The sequence below is a fragment of the Moschus berezovskii genome, chromosome 21, assembly GCF_049115385.1.
Source record: "Moschus berezovskii isolate FMDL1 chromosome 21, NW_MosBer_1.0, whole genome shotgun sequence".
NCBI classification, from domain to species: Eukaryota; Metazoa; Chordata; class Mammalia; order Artiodactyla; family Moschidae; genus Moschus; species Moschus berezovskii.
Genome location: NC_142480.1, coordinates 40,417,476 through 40,444,054, shown reverse-complemented (window position 1 = coordinate 40,444,054; position 26,579 = coordinate 40,417,476). Strand labels below are relative to the sequence as shown.

General features: G+C 46.5%; 1 protein-coding gene across 1 annotated transcript in view; it reads right to left on the bottom strand.

The window, feature by feature from the left end:
• LOC129550392 (neuronal acetylcholine receptor subunit alpha-7) overlaps window positions 1–26,579 on the bottom strand; it is a 145,887-nt gene that overhangs the window by 66,969 nt on the left and 52,339 nt on the right. Inside the window, exons 3-4 of the mRNA XM_055417998.2 lie at window positions 19,761–19,805; window positions 11,200–11,309 (exon numbers count right to left, since the gene is read on the bottom strand). Of these exons, the coding sequence (XP_055273973.1) occupies window positions 11,200–11,309; window positions 19,761–19,805 (155 nt within the window). The remainder of the gene's footprint in view (window positions 1–11,199; window positions 11,310–19,760; window positions 19,806–26,579) is intronic.

The following is a 26,579-nucleotide window of genomic DNA, read 5'->3' as shown; positions in this document are numbered from 1 at the left end:
CAATCTTTCCCAGCATCAGGGTCTTTCCCAATGAGTCAGCTCTTCGTATCAGGTGGCAAAGTTATCAGGGCTTCAGCTTCAGCATCAGTCCTTTGAATGAAGTGTCAGAGTTGATTTCCTTTAGGATCAACTGGTTTGATCTTCTTGCAGTCCAAGGGACTCTCAAAAGTCTTCTCCAGCACCGCAATTTGAAAGCATCAATTCTTCAGTGCTCAGTCTTCTTTATGGTCCAACTCTCACATCCATACATGACTACTGGAAAATCTGTAGCTTTGACTACATAGACTTCTGTCAGCAAAGTAGTATCTTTGCTTTTTAATATGCTGTCTAGGTTTGTCATAGTTTTCCTTCCAAAGAGCAACTGTCTTTTAATATCATGGCTGCAGTCACCATCCAGTGATTTTGGAGCCCAAGAAAATAATCTGTTACTGTTTCCACTTTTTCCCTATTTATTTGCCATGAAGTGATAGGACCAGGTGTCATCATCTTAATTTTGTGAATGCTAAGCTTTAAGCCAGCTTTTTTACTCTCATCTTTCACTTTGATCAAGATTCTCTTTAATTTCTCTTCACTTTTTGCCACTGCAGTGGAATCATCTAAAGTTATTGATATTTTTACTAGAAATCTTGATTCCAGTTTGTGATTCAACCAGCAGGCACTGTGCATGATAACTTCAATAAGCAGGGTGACAATATACAGACTTGACATACCCCTTTCCCAATTTTGAACCAGTCTATTGTTCCATGTCACTGTTATCTTCAATAAAAGACTATACATCATGCTAAAAGATAACTGGAGCAGTTTAAATTGGATACTCCTTCATGACAGATTGGTATGGAATGTGAAGGAGAAAAGAAAATGATAAACTCTATGGGTTATGACCCATAACCCACACTGCTGCCCCAAACAAGCCAGAATTACTGATGCTGGGACTGAATCTTTCCATCTAGAGCTGTGAGTGCCAAGCATTAAGGCCTCCAGCAATCCCCCACTAAACCAGGGTCATGGCCACCAACACTGCATCCACTCGAATTTGTTGCCTTCCATGTGATTTTTGCCACATTCACTTTTGGCAAAAAAAACCCCAAAACATATGAATAGAACGTGGTCCCTTTGACAAACCTCACTGGCCAGAGGTGAGAAATCTGAGTGTTAAACTGTATTTGCCATGTGACGTGATACTGAGAAACACCAAGTCCTCTGAGACCCACCGCATCCCAGAGGCAGAGACGGCACAGGGCGTCAAGGGCAGAGTACCGGAGGGGAAGTCCAGCTGGATGGATCTGAATGCCTTACTGTACTTTATCCTGGCCTAATATCCTGTTCATTACCCCCTTCCTTGAACTTAGAGCAATGCATTGGGGGTCCTGCAACATTCATTCCCTCCCAAGATTGTCACTCACTGTCTGCTCTAAGAGCCCCTAGCCATGGCCTCATCTAGAGTTTCCGCATGAGGTGTCCTGTCCTGTTGGCTTCCAAGCCTTCATCTAACTGTTGTCTCCTTGTAGCCACTTGTCCTGGGAGGACCACATACATTATTAGCTAAGCTGGGCCACGCTTAAAAGTGAAAGGGATACAGTTAATAGTTGTGCCAGGACTGCCCCCAGCAGACGGGTCCTCTCTGGCCCCTTCCCAGAAACAACCTCTCCCCCCTCTCACTAGATGACGATCTCTCTCCTCCAGAGCCTTCTAAGATGCCAGACCCCTGACTCACATTATCTTTTCTATAAGATGACCTTTTCTATAAGATGAGCCCTTGTCTTAGACCCATGATGAGGTCATCAAATGTTGCAAAGTCAAAGGTTTGGGAGTTTGTCCTGTGTTTCACACACACCAACACCTTGGTTCTGTGTTTCAGAAACAGTTTCTCTAATTGTGAGCGAGGGAGAGTAACTCCACAAGACTTCACTGCAGTCAGAATTCAGATCAGGTGAGCCCACCAGGATACAGCCATGTGTGACTGACTACAAATGCCTCAAGGACAGTGAAGGTGTATCCTCAGATGATTCCCCTGAGCAGAACTGACAGCATCAGCTACACAACCGCCTGGAGGCCCTGCGCCACAGCCTGGTTCCTCCAGATTTCAAGGCATGCCGTGGACACACTCAGCTTGACCTGGCCCCTGCACAGCTGAGGTCCTGAGGGCTTCGGAAGAGAACCAACACCCCCTCCTACCAAGTCTTATCAACACCCCCTCCTACCAAGTCTTATCCTTGCCAATCACAACTTCCTCTTCTCTCCTTTCTCTGTGTGGGCAGCCAGTGAGCATAGCCTGGGTGTGTGTGTGGGGTTGTGTGTGTGTTAAACTCCTTAGTCATGTCCAACTCTTGTTACCCCATGGAGTGTAGCTATGGCCTGGGTAGGCAGTGGAAATCCTGTAGGAACCCCCATAGCAGGCTGGGGAGAGGGCAGGGTGAGGGCTGACCTTGGCCCCTCCATTCCCGCAGGAGGCTTCGGAGGATGACTGCACTCCCCATCGAATTCCTGTCTCATGTATTTACTACACAGACCCTTACAGCCAAGTTGGCTCCGTGTCTGATGTCAGGAAGATCAATAAACTCATCTGCCAAAGCCAGTCTCTTGGGCTGGATGGATCTTACAGCCCTCAGGGTGCAGGGAGCAGGGGGCTTCCTGAGGCAGCCTGGCACCACGGGTAGGAAGACGGTATTAAAGGGCCACCCTGGATGCAAAGCCGTCCCTAGAAGACTCTGTTGGCTGCAGTGCCTGGCTCTCTGAAATTCTGCTCCAGCTCTCACCCAGTAGCTTGCAGTCCATCATTCCTAGCTGGCCAGCAAGGGATTTTAATCAAGGAAAAGTTGGTTGTCCATGATGAGGAAAGATTATCAAGAAGTGATAGTCTGAAAATCCCTCAGTGGCTCTGAAACTGGGAGAAGCCAGGCTCACTCCTTCCAGAAATAAAGAGAGGCTGAGACAGAACGGCCAGAGAAGGTCTGAAAATGGAGTCTATTCTGAGGGAGAGAGAGGAGTGATTTCAATTTGTCTAACTTGTGGAAAAATAAAACACAAGTGTTCTAAAAGCACAACTAGAGGCAAGTACTCTGGGGTCAGGCATGTCCTGCTGGGTGATCTCAGGCAAGTGGCTGAACTTCTTTGTGCACTGGTTTCCTGCACTTGGGCCTCCCTGGTGGCTCAGATGGTAAAAAAAAAAAAAAATCTGCCTGTGATGTGGGAGACGTGGGTTCGATCCCTGGGTTGGGAAGATCCCGTGGAGGAGGGCATGGCAATCCACTCCAGTAATCTTGCCTGGAGAATCCCCATGGACATAGGAGCCTGGTGGGCTACAGTCCATGGGGTCACAAAGAGTCGGATACAACTGAGCAACTAAGCACACACACTTTCTTGCCCTGAGATGTGAATGCTAATGCAGACTTTGAAGCCATTCAGCCCTTTGCAGAAAGAGTGGAGCAAAGCAAGGGCACTATGGATCTGCAAGTGCAGTTCATGCTGTGAGGAGAGGCTAGGCTCCAAATCAGGATGGCACAGCCAGGTCTCGGGGCTCCCGGTGGCTGGATGAGTATGCATATCCACGTGCCCTCCATCCCCTGATTTTACCAAGATACTGGAGGAACCAACTCAGATAAAACACAACCACTGCCGTAAGCTGGGAGGAGTGTACAAGCAGGAAAGAAGCAATAGTAACTTCCAAACAAGATAACCATGGGATGGAAATCAGCTGCTAGCAAGTCAGAGAAAGAATATGCTTTCGAATGTTGACTGTTACTGAGAGCAAAAATGGAAATGCAAACCTACAGAGGTTCTCCTGTCTCATTCAAAGTAAAAGCAAAAACCTGGTAGACTTGAGCAGCACCTGTTGTATCTCTGATCCTCTCACCTGACTCATGCCCACCAATCTGGCCCCTTCTGTTCCAAGGACAGATCTAGATGACAAGTCCCTGCCTCAGGGTAATCCAAAAAAGATACATCTTGTAAAGATAAAATCATGACACACAAATATAAAATGAACATATTTGTGTCAAAGATGTTTTTTAAGTCATTAATTAATGAGGGAAACAGCAAGGCATGAAAATCCAATTCTGAGGAGCATCCAAAGGGCAGACATGGACACAGGCGACCAGGAACGCTGATCCCATCTATTTACAGAGAAGTCCAGCCATCAGACAGAATCCATTTGCTTATCAATGGACTGGAATCATTTCCATCACTTCCAGTCTGAGAACTTGCAAAGCTGAAAGGTGGTTCAAGGACCATGGCCTACTGACTACTAGAGCATCTGATAACTTGGGAGGTGCAGGTGACTTCACACGGAGATGCCACAGATGCCCGCTTATCTTTCTCCCCTTCACCATTTTATTTTATGATGGTAATGATGTTTTGCATTTCAAAGCCTTTCACCACCTTTCCTGACAAGCCTAGGTGCCTGTACTTTCTGCCAAGAGTGTTCGCCTCCCTGATGCTCTGATTTTTTCCATGGCCTCCCTCTCCGGTCTCACAGCCCACATCTGGCTCCAGCATGTGTGAGGCTCCCTCCCCAATTCTTACAGCCCCCAGAACTGGGTGCGTGTTCTCCCCCCTTTCTCTCCCTTTCTCTCGAGGGCAGGGAGTTTTGTCCATCTTAACAGCTGCGGTGTCCTGGGATCCTAGAACAGTATGTGACAACATCATGGAAGCCTTCATTAAATATTGGCTGAGCAAAGAGACAAAGGAAAACAAACATCAACAGCAGCAGGGGTGAGTAGGGGGAGGTCTGGATGGACACAGCTCGGCAGGTTCCACTCACTTTCTAAAAACTGCTTTGCCCTCTTGCCTCATCACGTTATTCACAAACAGCCTCCCTCCAGATAAGGTCAGATTTGATAATGGAGGTGCTATCACAGCATTCCCTAAAGCCTCCTTCTCTAAGAGCCAAAGCTGAAAAGTTACCTTTGTTCACCTGGAGATTCCTGTCCCCATCAAGAGACACGATGTCCTTTCAGTGATGCCTCCACCCTGACCCTCACCCCAGACCAGCCACAGCTGCATGATGGGCCTGGGAGCACCAACTCCAGAACCCCCTTCTGGAGCCAAAGGCAGCGACAGCACTGCGTCTAAGATATTCACTCCCTAAGATCCCATTCCATACACGGACCATTATGATACCATGATTTGACCCAGGGGAGCAACTGCCACTCACAAGGATGCAGGTCCCTGCTCATCTCTATCACCTTTGCTACCTACCTGCCTCCTCCACTTTGCCTGAGTTCCAGGATGCTTCCCCATCACTCAATCACTGCTGCCCTCCCCGCCAGGAACCAGTATGGGATCTCCAATCAGGCCAAGGCGAAAACGACTGGAACTTCAGTGGGCAGCTCACTTGCACTGAGCTGACCATGCTGACAGTCATCCTGCCCATGTCCGAGGCCCTGACAGCTGCCCAGGCAAGGAGGGCATCGCTGCCCAAGGCTCCTGTTCATGCATGGGACAGGCAAGCAGAATGACATTCCTGGAAGCAGCTGTCCATCTATCACAGAAGAAAGTTGGCAGATAAGCATCCTGGACATCCCCACTGCCCATAGCGGCAGCTTTTTAAAGTATCCTGTATTGTTTTCCCTCCCTCCCCTGTCCCATTTAGTCTTTCAAATTATGTGTACTCAAATTCCCATCCTGGGCTGATGTCCAAGGGACCCTAAGACACTTAGGGAAGAGAATAAATTCTATGTCACTGGTGACTCATTGATCACCACAATTGCGAACCCTTGGGGGTCAGATCACACCCAGATGTGTCCTTTGTGTACCACTCTCCCCTCCCTCCAGGCTCTGCCATTAGCCACAGGGTCAGGGGAATATGTGACAGAAAGAGGGCTGGGGCCAGAGGCCTGCAGCCTCAGAGCCAGACAGGAGCCTGCAGATGTGTGAATGTGGTTTTGCACAGAAGATGCAAAACCAAGATGGTTGCAAAAAAAAAAGATGCAAAAAGAAGATGGCTGACACCCCACACAGTCCTAAAAATAGAGTCAACAAAAACATCAGCAAATTACATTCATCAACAAAGATCCCATTACTGTCACAGGATTTTCTGATGAAACAGCTCAAGAACTGAGAAGTCCAGAGAGACTGAGGCAGCCACCCAGGGTTGTACAACGCAGGGGTGGCTGAGATGTTGCTGGGGTTCAGACTTTTCTCTGCAAAGCGACGCTGATATCAGTTAGGCCTTTCATTCCACCCAAAAGGCATTGTAGCTTTTCCTAGGTCATGACTCAAACTGAGGGAAACCATTCATCACACCATGAGGACATTCAACTCATAGAAAGGACCATGTGCATAAGAATTAAGGCTCCTCAGGGCCAAAATCAACTTGCCAGCTATTGGGGTGAGTCACCTCATTGGACAACCCAGTTAGGCTCCCTGTTGACTGCAGCCCCAGCCAATCTTGGGCTGAAACTTCATGAGACCTGGAGCCAGACCACCTACTGGACCCCTCCCCAAATCCTTGAGCCACAGCAACTGGGAGAGGTTACAACAACTCTTCTTATTTTAAATTTTGGAGTGATTTGTCCTACAAAGACAGGAACTACAGTAAATACCATTTGTCCCAATTAGGATTGGTTGGGATTCCTTTACCTGATGACTGGTATTTTTTATAATTTCTGGAAAATTCCCAGCCATTATTTCTTTAAACATTGCACTTCCCTCGTTTTCTCTACTATTTCTATCTTAGACTCCAATTAAACAGTTTAAGAACATCTCAGTCTATTCTGCAAGTCACAGCATTTCACTTATTTTTCATCTTTGTGCATCTCTTTGCTATGCTCTGTATTGACAGCTTATTGTGTCTTTCAGTTCACTGTGAACCATCTGCCATTTAACCTATTACACTGTTCAAACTGATATGTAATTTACAAGCAACAAACACAGATTTTTCGTGTGTGGTTTTCACTGAATTTTGATGCAGATTATATTCATGTAACTATAACCACCAAAAAGTCAAGATATAGACACTCCCATTATCTCAGAAAGTTCCCTCATGCCCCTTTCTTCTGCCCGCCCCCCCGAGAGGTAACCATTTTATTGATTTGTATCCCCTATTCTAGAACATCAATAAATGTAATCACACAGAAGATTAAAAGCCAAAAACGAGGCAGGAAAATGGTAACAAACCATCCAGAATTGCTACTCACTTTGAGTAAGGTTGTGTTCAGACAAATCCTTGAACTGCAGGCTTAAACTAAAGCTGAATGAAGCAAACAAGAAACCACTGGGTTCATCACCCACCAGGGTTGCTGCTATTAGCCCCGGTCCTTCCCTCAGAGCCAGCCAGCAGCCAGTGGGCAATAAACTTGTTCACCATCCATCAGCAGAATAAAGCAGCCCATCCCAGAAAGGATGCAGAGACCCTATTATGCAGTGACCCAGCCTCTTCAAAGCACAGAAAATGGATTCTATCTCAAAAACCATGTGGGGCTCACACCTGGACTACAAAATTGAGCTGTAATAGAAGGAGAAATGTGACATACATGTTGGTGATGTTTCCTCTGATGTGAATCAATGCTCCCCTCCAAACCATGGCTCCCACAGAAGGGCGGCAAGTCCCCTCCTTCAGGGAAGTGCCCCCACCCTCGCCATACAGATGTAATGAAACATCGCATGGGCTCTCTGAGGAGGTACATCAGTTTGAGAATCTTTGGCTGGTGGGAAGTACTAAACTCAACATCTCTCAAAATCTCCCATAACAGGATATCAGAAAGTCAGGATCTCACTAAACTCAGGCCTGTTTTTGCTACTTCCTGTGTTCATTTCTAGACTCAGATACCTAGGCTCATACCTTCCAGGCTGCCAATGTGACTTCCCTCCTCCTCTTTCTTCCCTTGCTGGCTTCAGCAGCACCAGCATCACACAGGTCATCCCCTTCGCCCCTCCGTCTCATGCCTGTACCCCACCCTCCCTCCATCTTGTCTGTACACACATAGCTGTGAGGTGCTTTCCAGGAGCCCACGCAGGGGGGCAGCACCTAAGGGCTGTGGGGCACAGGAACCTCTTTCCAGGAGAGGGTGTGACAGACAGAGGTGTCTGGAGTCAAGAGGTGAGAACCTTCTCTGAAGTGGGGCAAGGATAAATGATGGGAGTCGGGGAACATCCCTGAACTGACCAACAGCAGGTGGAAGAGGAGGCAGCGGAGTTTGGGGTGCTGGAATCCACACATACCTGGGGCAGGAGGAGTGGCAGCAGAGGGAGCCCCCGGAGGCAGGGATAGCAGGGTCACCCTGCATCTCCCTGTCCTCCTGGCCCCACAGGCGCCCTGAACTGAGCGCTCCTTCATTATCACGTATGCCTGCTTTGGTCCTTCCACTCCCCGCAGTCTTCACTTTGACCTTCCTGTGTCATCACTGTCCCCGCTCAGTCTGGACAGCTGATCTCCCCAAGGCAACCTCCCTGCCTCCCTCCCTAGTGCCCTGGAGAAGGGGACTGATTTCTCCTCCCTTCTCTGGGCCCCTCCCTACTTTGCCCAACAGGACCAGGTGAAGGGCTGGTCTGAATTCCTACTCTGGGTCCCTAAGGGCCAGGCAGCCCCCACTTCACGCCTCTCCTGGAGTCACCAGACCAGGTGGAAAAGGCTCAAGCAGTGAAGAGGCGCTCCAGGTGATACAGGTACAGCCCCAGCTGAGCCCACACCCACAGCACCATCATCACCACCACCAGCTCCAGGGGGTGTACCCCAACACGCAAGCTCATCTGAGCCCCAGACACCGCCTGCTGCCCACATCTCACAGAACAGACAAGCAGCCACACGGGCCTAGCCAGCTCCCATGGTGAGAAATAAAAGGCCTAGTGGGTTTTTTTTTAAGCCACTAAATTCAGAATCACTTAAGCAGTGAAAGATAACTTATGCCGTGTCTACAGCTGGCTTCGGTAACTTTTATAACCTTCCTAGTCCACACCGTGCTAATGCAGACACACCATCCATGCAGCCAACAGTTACTTTAGGTAAAAAGCCCCACATCTCACTTCTCAGAAGAAAATTAATGCAGGAGAGGAGGCAGTCTCTATGGACACTGCGCAGCAGGCTGCTGGAGGCAGCCAACAGGTATATGGAAAGGAGGAGAAGAGGGTAGATGGTTATATGGAGCTCCAGGGGAAACACAAGAGGAAGAAGGGGATGGATTATTCCTGGGGGCCTGGTCCCTGGTGGTATCTGTCAGACAGATGGCTGCATCTTTGTTCCTTGAAATTCAAGTATGTATAGAATACTTGGAAACTCTTCATTAGTTAGAATGTCAGAAATGCCAAACATTTACATTTAAGATCTTCAGGTAAGTCATAAGAACCATCATTTAAAGCCTCATTGTTAAAATTTTTACCACATTTATTTTTGATTTCAGATGAAAAAACTGCATTGGGAACAGTGAAAAACATTATTGGCATTTCTTTTTAAAATGTCAAACCATCTTACTTAAAGCTGAGGTTCTCATCCCCATGCCTTTGAGCACACAAGTACCTTTACAGATTGTTTACTCTTTACTGAGTACCACACCAAGCATGCTATGTACATCTGCAGTTCATTGTTCCAGACTGTGAGGTTGGCACTTACCCTATTGGGCAAAGGGGGCATATGAGACTTACAGACATAGTAAACATTACGGCTAAGATTTACACCCACTTAGTCCATCCAAACCCTTGTCCTTAAGCAGTCAATGGCAAAATTGCTGTTACAGACTAAACTGTCTCCCCCTGAAAGTCACAGGCTGAACCCCTAACTAATTCACACGCTCAAGTATCTCCAAGTGAAACTGCAGTTGGAAGCGGAATCTTTAAATGAGGTAAAACTAAGGTAAAATGGAGTCATCAGAGTGAACCGTAATCCAACGTGACTAAAGTTTTCACAAGCAAAGATGAGGACACAGACACACACGGGGAGACCATTCAAGGACACAGGGAGAAGACGGCCATCGACAAGCCGCGGAGAGAGGCCTCAGAAGAAATCAACCCTGCGGACCTGCAGACGCCTGGGTCTGGGACCGCCAGCCTCCAAGAGAAAACACAATTCTGTTATTTAAGTCACCCAGTTAGTGGTTACTTTGTTCTGGCAGCTCTAGGCAACTAATCTAGCCCCTAGGAAACAGGAGCCAAGGAGGAGGCATGGGAGCTCATGTGCTTGTACTCAACAGGGGACTGACTGCTTTCTCTGACCTGAGACACCTTGCAAAACTCGGCTGCTGGAACCAAGTTAAGACACTGGAGAGTGGTGACAAATCAGCAAAGGTAATTTTCTAGAGACAGGCCCAAGGACTCAAATGAAATGTGATACCAGGAAGAAAGACAGAGAATTAAAAGTGGATACAGGACATAAAATCACTCAGCCTTCTGGAAGCAGTCCTCGTAGGACAAACCCATCAGCTGAGGGATCACAGGGAGCAGCTGATGGTAGCACTGTTTTCGTGAGTCACAAAGGGGCTGGGATTCCTTTTTTCAGAGTGGGACCAGAGACAGCAGCCGTCACTAGGAAATAGCTTTTGTGAGTATTAAGACAGTTATCACATCCTGTATTTTATTGGAAAGAGAGGCTCTGGGTTCCCTTATTTTACTATATAGTTTAGCAAGCAATTTTAGTGCTTCAAGAAATTTAATCTGCCTGGATAGATACCCGCCTTCTGGGCTTCCGCTCCACAAATCAGATGGCCTTGGCTGACTGACAAATCCTTCCTTTCCTGACCTCAGGAGAAGGACTATTAGAAGATGACGACTGTCTCTCTCCCATCAGGTACAGGCTTCCAAGTGTGGCTAGAGATGAGCGTCTCCTGTGCTCAGCCGCCCCGCAGTGCTCTCACACAATGGGCAGTGCATTAAATCAGGACCTGAGTCCAGACAGTGGACTCCAGCCATGTATCCTGTTGACCAGCAATTTCTCTTGCTGTGACTGTAACTGCTGTCATTCAGAGGCAAAGTTATGACTACATGCAAAAATGTCTCAGTGCCAATATGTACACAAGTCCCTACAAATCTGTAACGCACAGCCTTGCGGACACAGCCATTGAGGGCAGCGTGTTGGACGCTTCAGGCCTGTGTGCTGGGACAGAGAATGCCGGACACAGGACAGAGCTGCTTCCCACAAAGCCTCATGGGAATCCACAATCCCAAATTATAGATAACGTACCCAGCATTTCTATAAAATACTCAAACATGCTTGACTGTTAAAACACATCCAACAATAAACTCATTTCTTTCCCTTTTGTCCACTGGGCTTACCTGTTGTAGAGGAGAATGTCTGGCTTCCAGATCTGGCCGTCTGGGAAACGAACCGTCTTCACGCCTGGATACTCGGACGCATTCCACTGTAAATAGTGATCTGTCCAAGCCTGACAAACACAGACGGCAGCACTAGCAGCACTGTGCTTTCTTGCCTGCTAATATATCTTATGAGAGATTATTAGACAAGTTCAAAACCAAAAAGAGTTCCAGACACTTATTTACATAATTGAGTTGCTATCTGTAAAATATATGGAAACTGGGAATTAAATAATCCCTTACTAAATGACCATGAATAGCATAAAAATCACATTTAAGATCCTGCTGTCACCATGACCACAGTCAGAGGGTAGCATTAAAGTTAATTCCAGTCTACTGCATGCCCCCAAGCCCTTCTCTCCTGTAGCAGATGGGTTTTTTTCCTAGCCAAATAAAAACTGTTTTGCTTTCAAAGTTTTAGGGCACTTTGGACAAATAAATTCATTATTTCAGTTAGAATAAGAACTAGATTGGAAAAATGTAGATTTATTGCCATAAAAAAACTTCATGTAGCTGCAGGGGTACCTCTCAGAAATATCTAAGGGCCTATATTTAGATTTTAATTATTATTTTCAGGTAGAAATACTGCTTCTGACACCACAACTCAAAAATGCAAACATGGGCACTGGTACTAAAAACACTGAATCAGGACACGAGGGTACAAAGTAAGACTTGGGAAATATTTATAAGCATGTGAACATGAGTGTGTCTCTCTGGGCTAAACCTGAAACTGGTTCTTGAGGGCTCTTTGTAAGAGGAAGGTCAGTTGTTGGAGTTCTCTGCCCCCAGACCACGCACCCCAGAGCTACCTGAGGTCCACTGGCTTTGTAAAGACTGCTCAGGTAGGACCCCACCTGCACTGCTGGGCAACCAGCAGCACCCAGCCAGGACTGCAAGGCTGCCAAGTTTGGACTTACCAGCTCCTACAGGTGTGCATAATCAGAGCAGACGCCATAAAGGCCCCCATCCTGTATTCAGTCCCCCTGGAGTCACCTGCTCCGAGTGCAAACTTTCTCAGATTTAAAAAGGTATGTGAAGCAACACTCCAAGCTGGCCCAGGGGCAATTCCTCATAATTAATCATTATTTCTGCAGCAAAACATGCATATTTATACTGAAAATAAATGCCTCAACTGCATATCAATTTGTTTGATTTTAGACCTGCTCAGTTTGATGTAAAGTCATAAAAACATAAACAAACAAAAAACCCTGTCATGTTCAGAGCTGCTGAAATTTGAGAATTGCTGTCAAGGGGTTGTGGGTCCAGAGCTACTGAAACTGGCAATAGCGGTCAAAGGGCATGCCCCAGAGATCCCACCATTCTCTGGAAAGGGCAGACAAGCATCCCAGTTAGTCAGAGAAGAGGGAATATGCAGGTAAGTGTCAGTATTTCTTTACTTTCAATACTTTTGCCACCTGAGGCAAAGAACTGACTCACTGAAAAAGACCCTGATGTTGGGGAAGATGGAAGGGAGGAGGAGAAGGGGACGAAAGAGGATGAGATGGTTGGATGACATCACCAACTCGATGGACGTGGGTTTGAGCAAGCCCTGGGAGTTGGTGATGGACAGGCAAGTCTGGCGTGCTGCAGTCCATGGGGTCACAAAGAGTCAGACATGACTGAGCAACTGAACTAACTGATCAGCACTTCAGAGTCATGGACCATGAGAAGGAGGATATATTGATACTTAAATATTTGAAGTATCCCTGGTAACTCACTGGTAAAGAATCCGCCTGCAATGCAGGAGATGTGGGTTTGACCCCTGTATTGGGAAGATCCCCTAGAGAAGGAAATGGCGACCCTTGCCTGGGGAGATCTCATCGACATAGGAGCCTGGCAGGCTACAGTCCACAGGGTTGCAGAAGAGTAGGACACAACTTAGCAACTAAACAACAACAACATGCTGCAGTATCATTGGGGGCATTCAGGATGGTGACCCACCTGGCTGATGTTTCTAAATTAGAAGTGTGTGGCTGGGGGAGGACAGGACAGCACAGCACCCAGAAAGAGCCAATCTCGTTCAAGTTCTGCAGGAAGGCCTCACTGTATTTGCTCCAGCGGCTCCAGCTCTGCCCCCTTTGCCCAGTGTTCCCTTCTTTTCTCTCCCATGTTCTGGGCATAAGCCCTTCCATGCCCAACACCTGTGCTTTCCTGACCATGTTCTCATATCCGGATGCTCCTCTGGGTCGGCAGCTGATTAGCACAGAGTCTGGTATTCATCTTCCCCACTACCCTGCTCAGGGCCCCAGGACTCCCAGAACTGCCCAGGAAGGTAGGTGTGGCAAATAGATGCCCATCTATTCTGCCTGCTGATAGGATGGCCACAGCAAGAGGAGAAGCAGGGAAGAGGGAGCACTTTGTTGGTCAAACACAAACCTCTCTTAAGGGTACCAGGTCTGAGCTGCAGGGAGCCTCCCTGGCAATTCCTCACCCCTCCCATCTCCCCTACCTATGCTCCTACTTAGCCTCATGTGCCCCAGGACATGCTCAGCCAGCCTGCTTGCTCAGTGTCTTCTATGTGTACCATGCTCACCAGAACACCGGGATGCCAGCATGCCTACTCCTATTTACAAGAGAAAACTGGGGCCTGGAGAAGTGACAACTTTTTTTCGGTCACTGGGGTCAAGACTCAGAACTTCATTTTTTGACTTCAAGCTGGGTGACTCCCAGGCTCTACTGTGGTTGGTTCTTCCCCACTAACCTGTCTGCACAGGGAAAACCTGCATCCCAACAAGGTGGGCTGCTCTTCTAGGGGTCTCCCTTAGCCTAAAGCCAAATTTGGTCTCTATCATCCTCTCAGCAGAAACAGAGGACCACTGGGAGCTTTAGGATCAAACAGACTTTGGTTTGTACCCAAAGCTCTAGCAGAGAAGAGCTGTGTCAGCTCTAGCAGGTAAACCACCTCTCTGAGTTGCATTTTGCTCGTGTGTAGAGGTGGCAACCCACTCCAGTGTTCTTGCCTGGAGAATCCCAGGGACGGCGGAGCCTGGTGGGCTGTCGTCTATGGGGTCACACAGAGTCGGACACGACTGAAGCACTTAGCAGCAGCAGCAGCAGCAGCAGCACCTTATCAGGTACTATAAGGATTCAAAGAGATAAAGTGTTGAAGCAAGTAAGTCACATGGCCTTGGGAGGCGTGTGATAAAAAATGACTCTGAGAGGAAAAGGGATCCTCCCTTTCACAACATCCCAGAGGACATGAGAGCTGTAACAACTGAGCTTCAGCCAAAGGTGGAGAGAGCAAAGGCCAGCTCAGTGTCAGGAGTTGGAGCAGGAACCTCAGTGCAGCATTGTCCTGGGTTTTCATGAAGATTTCCTAAGAATGGATGTGGAAAAGGGCCCATAAACAAGCAGGGGGTAGGGTTCTATCCTCCAAAGTACTCCTGCCTGCTCAGATCACAGAGCCTTGAGGGCAGAGGTGCTGAGCAAAATCTGTGTATAGACAGCAGTGGGCACGGCTACCACATGCAGGCACCTGGAAACAGGCATGAACCTAGAAGTGCCAATCCTCCCAGAGTCAACAGGGAAGCCCATCCTTTATATTATATTACATAAAATAATAAATTTTAAACAAAGATAAAGGTTTCTCTTGAGTTCCAGGAGCTATTCAAGGAAAAGTACTGAATGTGAGGCAGGGAATGGGAGTGTCTGAATTTGAACTCAGCTGGACAGAAGCGTGGGTCACTCGGCCCCCATCTGCAATCGGTGTCTCAAATGGAGGCAGTTTATGGGAATGAGCCCGTACCTGAAGGATCAAATGCTAACTCAGAATAGAGCCAAGCTGTTGGTGTCAGGTAACACCTCACACACACATGCTCTGAACATTCTTCCATCAACTGTTCTGATCTCGGAGGAAGAGAGCGGGCCTCCTCCTTTCTTCTGTCCCAAAGCTTTCTTCTCTCAGTGGACATAGGTTTTACTTAATGGTGGGTTGCTCTTATGGCCCTAAGCAAGCCACTGACCTCTCATCTATAAGCAACATATGTAGCACTTCTATTTTGATAAAGAATGCAAAATGAAGAAGGTAAGCATTTCAGAAATAAATACGGTTTAGAATCTAATATTCTATGATGCTATTAATTCCATAATTAGAATTAGGAGGTGGAAAATAAGCAGAAGGATGGGAAATCTGAAACCAGAAGAATGGTCAAAATTTCAAAAATTCAAAATTAAAGAAGATAGTTTTTTTTTTTTTTTAAGCAAGTTCTTTTAAGTCTCTGAATGGCTCAAACATCTCTTTAGAAACTGAAATGGCTTCTGTCAGTTCTTCTCATAGATTAAATCAGATTATGTCTGACAGGACTCCCCAAATGATAAAACTAATAAGGAGAAAAAATACACTAGCTGCTTCCTCCTAGGTATTTAAAGAAGTAAATAGAGAGATCAAACCCATTCTCTTCCTTTAGGTTCTCTGCTGCTGCTGCTAAGTCACTTCAGTCGTGTCCGACTCTATGCAACCCCATAGACGGCAGCCCACCAGGCTCCCCTGTCCCTGGGATTCCCCAGGCAAGAACACTGGAGTGGGTTGCCATTTCCTCTCCAATGCATGAAAGTGAAAAGGGAAAGTGAAGTCGCTCAGTCGTGTCCGACTCTTGGCGACCCCATGGACTGCAGCCTACCAGGCTCCTCTGTCATGGAATTTTCTAGGCAAGAGTACTGGAGTGGCTTGCCATTGCCTTCTCCGTCAGGTTCTCTAAATAACTATAAATTCCTACAAATCAAGGGCAGGTAAGAGAAAAGGAAACACAATCAACAAACTGTATGTCAAAGAGAATTCTTTCTGCCTCTTCTCTCTGAATGTATAGGGAACCTATCATTTGTAGGATGTTGACCTCAGAGTTTAAATACCTAGAGAAAAGATTATGTGGATTCAGTTTTTCAGAACAGGAATTCAGCAACATGAAATAAGGGAGAGTAAAACCAACTGCTGAGAGCAACTTCCTGGACCCTCTGTCCCTTCCTGTCTAGGTTTCTCCCTCCCTCCCGAGGGACTCTTGCCTTGACCCTCCTCAGCATGGAGCCTCACTTCTCCTCTGTCCCCATTACCCAGGCTGGGCAGGCCAGGCTGCTCACAAGTTTGGGAAACACAAAGAGCAGGAACCAACGTGGTTGTCTTATAAATGGCTCTGGGGCAGCTTCCAAGGCCTGTTGGAGTGGCGTCTAAGTTCCCCAGGTCCATGCTGAGGCCACAGTAGGAATACCAAGGCTTTCCAGATGGAAACAAAGTAGGGCAGAGGTTTTGATTAGATAACTGTTCAGGTCTGTTCTAAATCCAAGATTCTTGTGATTCCTTAAAATTCAGCTGGGAGCTGTTATTACAGCTGCAGGTGCCAGATAAAATGTTCCACCCAGCTTTATAAGGACATACATTACAAAGGTGCCCAGCTTGTTTTCCACAGGGTAGGCACCTGGAAAGAAGCATTAATTACTGAGCTCACCCCTAGAAACACTCGGGCTCCCCATCACCACATACACAGAGTCCGTGCCTTTCCTCTTCTCCCTTTGATTTCTGTAAATCAAGGAGAATCCCCCCGGCTGCCAACTCCACAGTCTACACAGCCAGCCTGCCTCCTGCCAATTCTCTAGGTAGGTACTTGGTCTTGATATCTGAACCTTCTTTAGAGTGTAAATTACACAGCCAGATTGGAAATGGTTTGGAAGTAGAAAATGGGTTTCATCCTTTTCTGGGCCCCCCATGCATAGTCTTGCAATGCTTTTCCACAAAGCAGGTGCTTGAAAAGATTAGTTGAATAGGTACATGAGATAAAAAGGTGAGTTTTAAAACAAATGAAGCTGCAGATGCTTCCGCAAATGCAAGTCTTAATTAGAAATATGCTGTGCTTGAAAGAAATTTAGAGGCCTCTGCTGACATCCTCCAAAGTGAGGGTGTCTATTTATGGAGCACCTGAACTCAACACAGTAAGTAATAATCCAGTTATGTTTTTTCCTGGAAACCAACATCTGTTAAACAAAAAAAAAAAAAAATGCCAAATCACATTCATTGCTGAAGACCAATCACTTACTGAGGACTAAGAAATAGAGGCTCAGAGAAACATGACTTGACATGTCAGGAGCAAATTCAGTGTGTCTCTCCTTCCAGGAGAAAAATGTCCACATCAGCTCTGCACTTCAGAGGGCATGGGAAATGGACGGTTTTATGTCAAAAAGAAAGCATTTGCATTAGCCTCAGAATTCCCAGAGCTATATGACAGTCTTGATTGCATGGGATAGGGGTGGGGGCCACAGATCTGAAGGTATTATTGTCAATTCACTGTCAGATATACTTTTCGGATTTGTGCACTGCATTGTATGCAAATACTTTTACCTTGAAAGAAAGAAAAATACCTCTGGACTCTGAGATCTCTGTGAAATATGTGGATGAAAGGACACCACTGCTCACTCTTCTACTTTTTAGCTTAATTTAAAAATAAACTAGATGAATAGAAGGTCAGATTCGGGCTAAAGCAAGTATAGTAAAAGCAGTTATAGAATCCAGGAGGCAAGTATATGGGTGCTCAGTATAAATTCAACTTCTTGGTATAGCTGAAAATTCTCATTAAAAAATTGGGGAAAAATATTACTCATAATATGTAGTAACCTGGGTGAGGGTTAATGATTTGCTCACACACAGCCTGAAGAAGGAAATGGCAACCCACTCCAGTATTCTTGCCTGGAAAATTCCATGGACAGAGGAGCCTGGCGGGCTACAGTCCATGAGGCTGCAAAGAGTCAGACACGATTGAGCACACCTGCACACACAGCCAGATGAAGGTGAGTTGAAGTGAGAATGCAAAGGGAGAGACTGAGGACAGCTGGGGTGGGAGGGCACTGCTCAGGGGAATGTTGCTGTAAAAGTGAGAGAAAACCAGGGAGTCACTAGGCGGGTTCATGGGGACAGAGGGCAGTATGCGTGCATGCTAAGTCACTTCAGTTGTGTCCGACTCTGTGTGACCCTATGGACAGGCTCCTCGATCCATGGGACTCCCCAGGCAAGAATACTGGAGTGGGTTGCCATGACCTCCTCCAGGGGATCTTCCTAATCCAGGGATCAAACCCACGTCTCTTTTGTCTCTTGCACTGATGGGCAGGTTCTTTACCATTAGCGCCACCTGGGAAGCCCCAGAGGGCAGTATATTTGTATACTGAGGGTGACACAGACACTATTGTGATGCTTGAGGCAACAGGGGCAGCTGTGAAAGCCCTGCTCTCAGCAGGTGCCAGGAGACAGGACGACATCCACTGCGGAAGGGCTGGCTTCCATGGGAGGACAGACCCTGCGCCCTTGGCAAAAGGAGGGAAGCTGGAGTTGGAGGACACAGGTGTGCAGGTGGGATCCACGCACTGAGGCAAGCTGCTTTAAATCCTGCAGTGAAGACCCTCAAACTCTATTATTTTTGGCATATAATCTGTAAGAAGTTCAAGGAAATGAGTAATGCTGCTATCACAAACTGCCCCTCATTCTGAACTGTACATGTTACTACTTCTATTTTTTAAAGTTATAGAATTGATGGTGAAATCTGTATCTATGTCTCAATTTTGGCAATAAAAACCAGTCATCTATGAACGTATTAATGAATTTAAAACAAAGCCCCATCTTTGGTAGAGAGGTAGATTTCCAATTTTTTGTTTAATAATTATTAAAATTTATAATTAGTTTCACCTTGATGAATTATGTACCAATAATCACTGTAATCCTAAGTCAATCCAGAAGAAAAATTCTTAACACTTTTCTGAAGGAATAATTTTTATGTAAATATTTACATTGGAGAGAACCTAGTCCGAATCATTAATAAATGGACGTTCAAGGATAAAATTCTGTGTGGAAAAGAAAGGTAAGTGCAGAGAGAAAAAGGGACTATGTAAAATATCCACCAGGTAAAGAAGGGCATGTTTGTATATGTTTTTTGATTAATGATAGGTGTGTCAAATTATATGGAATTTAAATAGATTCAATTTAAAATAGAGACTGACAGTTTTCCTTTAAAATGTTTAAATTTACAACTGGATGGAAGTGACATATTTTGTAGTTAGTTAATCTAGGTTAGAACTTTAGATGGCAAGGTAAAAAAATCCATGAATGAAAAAATACAACATCTCAAAACTCTTGCAGAGATCACTAGAGCAGGAAGTGTGAAGGCTTCTGGCTTGAGCACTGCTCTGCCATATTCAGACATGCACAGAGAGAGACAGGGGGAGCTGGGCAGGCACTCTGGAGCTCTGGGGATCATTTATGTACATGCTGTGGACATTAACATGCAGACCTGAAACTTACAACTTACGTGCATGTTTCCGCTTTTGAAACGTCCCCAAGTCTGTTATGAAGCAAGAGCATGCACTAAGCCTTGCAGGGTGTAGTGCAGGACATGCAAAGGTAGGGTGGTCTCCTTTGCTGTTGGCAAACATGGAGGCAGGCAAGACAGTCCTGGATACTCTCAGGGACCTTGCCTGCAATTGCAGCTGAGGCATCTCGGATCCAAGAGCAGGAAGCCCCATGGGCGAGGACCGCCACTGTTGCAACTTACCATTTGTAGCCAAATGTTGGTGGTCAACACTTGGTTCTTCTCATCCTTTAAAGGAAAAAAATAAAAAAAGTCAAAGATCGGTTTATATAGTTTACCTACGAGAAAATGATACCATTATTCATGCACCAGTCTGATGGTTGGGATGGTTGGTGTGTGTGGAAATTAGAATTCATCAAGCACTTCCAAATATACTCCAGCATTTCCCTGGAGCGAAGCTTTTCTATTTACACATTCATTACAGAGCTCTTACACAAGATAGAAAAGTAGAGAGGAGGAAATTAAAACCCCTCAACCCCACCATCCAGAGATGATACCTGCTAACAGTTTAACTTATTTTTACTTAAACTTTTTAAAATCACTAGTGTACTTAAAAAACATGAGACTGGGTGCAAATTCCAATCATTTAAAGTCAAGTTTATTACAAGAATGAATAGAGTTTTAAGCAAATTGAAACATTTTAGGCTTCCCTCCCCCAGGAAAGGGAGCCCTCCTGTGACAGCTGCTGCCCTTTGCTAACACGCTGTGTGAGCCCCATTTCTCCCTGGGTCTGCCTCCCTTCTCTTCCATCCTTCCTCAACCAGGCAGCACAACAGGCCCTTAACACAAACAAGCAAGGTAAATCCTGTCCAGGTGAGCAAACTAAGGGTCAGAAAGTTGAGCTGACTTTATGAAGGAAACATTCACACCTGGATCTGGGTCAAGAGCCCTCTTTCCACATTTCCAACCTGAGTGTGGGCTCCAGAAGGGTGCCAAGTCTGCATTCTGTCCAGGGAGTGTGAGGCAGCATATCAACAGTGGCTTCGCCCTTGCACTGGGCACCCAAAGAAGATGCTAGCCAACTTCACGCCTTTCCAACTGGGATGCAATCAGTTTTTTTATCATGACTGGCAAGGCCCAAAAGTGGCTAGCAAAAGCCAGGGTGGGCACGGAGAAAAATGAGCAAGTTTCCTGTAGTAATTCTACTAAGAATGTCGTTGTTCAGCATTTCGTGTTCAATTCCCACTGAAAAAGACTCCACAAACTAGCAATTTCACCCCCTCCAGGAGAAAGTGCTTATTAATGCTGAGATGCCCTGAGGCTGAGACCTTGAGCTCCTTCAACAGGAACTACCTGGCCTGGCTCCCTGGTAGCATTCACATAAAGAGACCCAGTGGCAGAAAGAACACCATCTGCTGGGGCGTGGTCACAGGGCAGGGATGCAAGTGAGAAATGAATGCTGCTTCTCATTAAAATACAAATGTGTTGAACGTGTAAGGAGCTGGCAGAGATTCTTGGACACATCAATGTCCCTGCCCCAGCAGCTCGGCCTGGGCACCTCTGAGAGATGACAGTGGGGGCAGGAAGGTAAATCTCATAGAGGGGATCAGGCTACCCAGAGAAAGACAGGGGACCACATCCCAGGGACCTCAGGCCAGGGGCTATGTCCAGAAGAAGTTGCCAGTCTGGTCACAAGAAAAATACATGCTCCTTTTGCAAAATAACACTTGCCAGGGGTTTGGGTAGAAAAATCTGTGGAGCTAACCTCCCTCTGTGCAGAGTGAACAGTCCCTGACAAAGCCATGCATCTGCAGTGCATGAGGGCTCTAGTTCCAGTCTGATCCCAGTGCTATTTGAAAGCACTGATAAACTCTTTCAGGACATATGTCCCTTGCCTCAACTTATTAAGGAATTGTTGTTTTTAATGGACTTAAAATTAGCCAGTGTTCCATTCAGGTGGCTTCTTTCTCTTAATTGCATCTGTGTCTTTATCTTCTGAGAGAAAGCCTTCTGTGGTTTGGGAGCTCAATTACGACCAATCTAATTAAAAGCCTTTCTTCTTTCCAACACGCCAGCTGAAACCTCATTAGAGGGAAACGGGATTTCTGTGGTGTGAGGTGGCATGGGACTGAGCAAGCATTTCAAACTGTAATCAACGCAGAGCCGCAGCCAGCCTCCAACGGAGGGAGCAGCGACGCGGGTAGGGAGGCCTCCACAGAGACCCAGGAAACGCCTGCAGGACCAGCAGAGAGGCTCCTGTCTGTGTTTCCAAGGTGGGCCCCCACCTCCCATCCCAGGCCACCCGCTGGCTGAGTCTCAGCTCTCTGTCTGCATGGTGACAAGGCACGGTGGCATCTCCTTCCCATCCCCAAGTGAAGCATGTCCTTTCCCCTCCAAAGACAGAATGCCTGTGTCACCCCCAAATCTATGTTGAAACCTACCCCCCACTGGGATGGTATTAGGAGGTGGGGTCTTTGGAATGTGTTTAGGCCATGGGGATGGGTTCACCCTCAGAACTAAGACTGTTGTCCTTATTAAAGGGACTTCAAAGAGCTCCCTCACCCCTTCTGCCATGTGAAGACCCAGCAAGGAGACAGCCCTCTATGAACCAGCAAGTAGGCCCTCACCAGACATCAGAGCTGTAGGTGTCTTGATCTTGGATTCCTCAGCCTCCAGAATTGTGAGCAATAAATGTGTGTCATTAAGCCACTGAGTGGTACGCTGGTTACAGCAGCCAAGAAAGGACCCTCACAGTCTGACCTCTGCTCAGTTCCAGAATAGCTCTCTGCCCTCCTCCAGCTGCACTGCTAAAAGAATGCAGTCTCAGGTCCTTAGGGCAGCACACAGCCCCTTCTATAAGCCGTAGTCCAACCAAGTGTTCATTTATTATACCCATGTGACAAAATAATTGTGAAGCACTTCCTGTTTTGGGCATTATGCCAGCCTGACACACACCACGGTGAACTGAACAGACATCGTCCCCAAGCTCACAGAATATAAAATCTGGGTGGACGGTGGGATAATATAATTTGACAATGACACGCCTGTAATTACAAACGGTGACAAGTCATGGAGGACAGGAAGAGGGCACCTTCAGAAAGGATGACAGGGAGATAAACATCACCAGAGGGATGAAGATGGGGTCCCAAGAATGAGACATGCCCTTTGCTCCCTCGACTCCGCAACACCAAAGCCAAGAGCCCTCACACCCACCGTACGCACCTTCCACCTTCCAAGACCTTGCTCCCCCTCAACTCCCGGGGGCCTTTTCTGCCTCACCCCCTCCTCCTTCCTCTTCCTCAAGCCCGGGGGCTCCAAGAAGGAAGCTGCAGCCTGGGCAGACCTGTGGCCTTGGACTATGGGCACCAGGGAGACAAAGGGCAATCAACCCGAGGAGAAACCTTTCTGCCAGTGGTCCAGCTGCATCAGAAGGCACTTAGCTCTACCTTCTTTTTCTTCCCACAAGGATAACGAGTTATCTGAACATCATTTCATGTACAATAAATCTATGTTACATAAAAAGAGACCTAGCCACCAGTTTTCAAGTTGTGAGTACAGAAGATGGCCACCCTCCCAGTCCACCCTGGGCTGGCCCCCAAAGGCACAGCCAGGTAACCAGGACCTGCAAGGTCTGCACAGCAACGTCCCCTCCCACCCAGTGCCCCGTCACATCTTCCCAGCCTTGTCCTCACCACCCACAGCCTTGACTCCTATGGAGTTGGGAGGGAAGCGTCTCCTCTCTTTCCTCGTCCTCCTCCACTGACACGGAAGCTGCCAGCCTCCCATGCTGCCCTTGCACTTGTGTGAAATCAGTTATCGGCAAATTAAGCTGAACTCAGTGGTCATGTCCCACAGAGGCTGGAATCACAGAGGTCCAACATTGGGACTCTTGGTGGGGGAAGGGGTGAGAAAGGGGTTTCCAAACCCTGACCCCAGACCCAGGCCCAGGGGATTTGAAACAGGCAGGCACAACCCCCTGGGGCTGTATATTGTCACCCTCCTTATTTAACTTATATGCAGAGTACATCATATGAAATGCTGGGCTGAATGAAGCTCAATCTGGAATTAAGATTTCCAGGAAAAATATCAATAACCTCAGATATGCAGATGACACCACAGTATGGCAGAAAGCAAAGAGGAACTAAAGAGCCTCTTGATGAAAGTGAAAAAGAGGAGAGTGAAAAAGCAGACTTAAAACTCAACATTCAAAAAATTGAAGGGCATGGCATCCGGCCCCATCACTTTGTGGCAAATAGATGGGAAACAATGGAAACAGTGACACTTTTTTTCTTGGGCTTCAGAATCACTCCGGATGGTGACTGAAGCCATGAAATTAAAAGACGCTTGCTCCTTGGAAGAAAAGCTATGACTAACCTCAGTTCAGTTGCTCAGTTGTGTCCAACTCTTTGTGGCAGCACACCAGGCTTCCTGGTCCATCACCAACTCCCAGAGCTTACTCAAACTTATGTCCATTGAGTCGGTGATGCCATCCAACTGTCTCATCCTGTCATCCCCTTCTCCTCCCACCTTCAATCTTTCCCAGCATCAGGGTCTTTTCAAATGAGTCAGCTCTTCGCATCAGGGGGCCAAAGTATTGGAGTTTCAGCTTCAGCATCAGTCCTTCCAATGAACATTCAGGACTGATTTCCTTTAGGATGGACTAGCTGGATCTCCTTGCTGTCCAGGGGACTCTCAAGAGTCTTCTTCAACACCACAGTTCAAAAGCATCAATTCTTTGGCACTCAGCTTTCTTTATAGTCCAATTCTCACATCCATACATGACTACTGGAAAAACCAAAGCTTTGACTAGATGGACCTTTGTTGGCAAAGTAATGTCTCTGTTTTTTAACATGCTCTCTAGGTTGGTCATAACTTTTCTTCCAAGGAGCAAGCACCTTTTAATTTCATGGCTGTAGTCCTCATCGGCAGTGATTTTGGAGCCCCCCCAAATAAAGTCTAACCAACCTAGACAGTATGTTAAAAAGTAGAGACATTACTGTGCCAGCAAAGTTCTGTCTAGTCAAAGCTATGGTTTTTTCAGTAGTCATGTATGGATGTGGGAGTTGGACCATAAAGAAGGCTGAGTGCCAAAGAACCGATGCCTTCAAACTGTGGTGTTGGAGAAGATTCTCGGGAGTCTCTTGGATTGCAAGGAGATCAAACAGAGGGTGAGATGGTTGGATGCATCACCAACTCAATGGACATGAGTCTGAGTAAATTCCAGCAGACAGTGAAGGACGGGGAATCCTGACATGCTGCAGCCTATGGGATTGCAGAGTCGGACATGACTGAGTGACAGAGGAACAACAACTTTCTGGGAGCAAATAGCACAGGGTCCGGGCATGGGTTCCAGGGACTCCAGACCCTCAACAACTGTCTGTCCATCGTGGCCCTGACCCAGCCAGGCCAGCTTGCACAGAGGGCAGAGCTCGCACTGGCTGCTGGGAAACCTCCTGGGCTCCAATCAACTCCTTAATTAAGCATTCACTGTCCACTATTTCAGTGTTTACTCCTGGGAAATGGAGAGACAGCAGCTGCCCTCACAACCTCCCAGCGTGGGAGGGATGAGGGCAGTGTCACATAGGCTGTGACACGTGACTCAACTCCAGGGCATCCCCATGTGGTGGCTCTTACTCTCTCTCTTACACACACACACACACACACAACAAGACCCACGCTCCTTCCTGACCCTGGGATCTCACTGGATGACACAGGACCCCTGGCTGCTATGGAACCACAAAAACCAGCACACAAAGCATTTCCAAAATCAACCTCTCCTTTGCTTTTCAGTCTGAGCACTTCAGAATAGTATTTAGTCTCAAAAATGAAGGAAACCCTGCTCTTTCCAACAGTGTGATGAGCCTGGAGGACATGATATTAAATGAAAGAAACCAGACACAGAAAGACAGACTGCATGATTCCGCTTGCATAATAAATCTAAAATAACCTAACCCATAGAAACATGGAGCAGAATGGTGGCTGCCAGAGACCGGACTTGGGGGAAAGGGAATGGGGAGGGTGTCTCTGTCCAAGGCTGCAAAGTTTCAGTCTATAAGATGAACAAGCCACAGAGACCCCCAGTGAGGCACAGAATCTATAACTAATAATGCTGTAAGGTAGTCTTAAACATTTGCTAAGAGGGTAGACCTTATGTTAGGTATTCTTATCATAGAAATAATAATTCTAACTATAAGTTTAAAAAGACAGTAGGAGGAAACTTTGGGAGCTGACGGTTATGTTTATGTCATAGATTGTGGTGAGAGTTTCATGGATGTATGCTTATTTGCAAACACATCAAATTGTATGTATTAACTACGTACAGCTTTTGGTGTGTCAATCATACCTCAATAAAGGGATTTTTAAAGTACACTTTATGCTTTTTAAAAATCAATCTCTTGGGATAATCACATGGCTGCTTTACAGCACGACCACTCTAATGATGTCTCATGTGCCATCCTGCACTCCAACAGCAATTATTCTTTAAGAATTTACAGGGTGACATTATTCAACTTTATTTTGCAGAGCTTCCAACACTTTTTTTTTTTGCTTTTGTGTAGATGCTGAGGAAAAAAACAGGTAATAATAGATGTGTCTCAATTCTTGTTTGCAGAGAAAGTTGCTGGATAACATAAATCCTTATTTTTGTAGTCCTCTGTAGTTAATAAAAAGGGTTACTTCTCTTATCTAATTTAATCTTTACACCAGCCATGTTTTTGTCCTGTTTTTAACAGAAAAATTAATTGAGAGGCTGTGATTTTCCCTGAGTCAGCAAGATATTAGGTTGAGAAAAGATTCACATCCAGAATAAGAAATAAACGCCTACATATCAGTAAGAAAAAGGCACACAATCAGAAAATTCTGTCCAACAGAAAGAAAGGGCAAAAGATGAACAAGCCCATGATTTTCATCACAGAGGATACCAGGAAATGTCATCTGAAAAGAACATAGCTAAACTCAAGATCCGCAGTCTTCTGAATGTCATACACACACACACACAGACACATTTTTTTTTTTTCAAACTCATTACAGTCTTAGGAAATTGACAAAGTCAGTGTTATTATT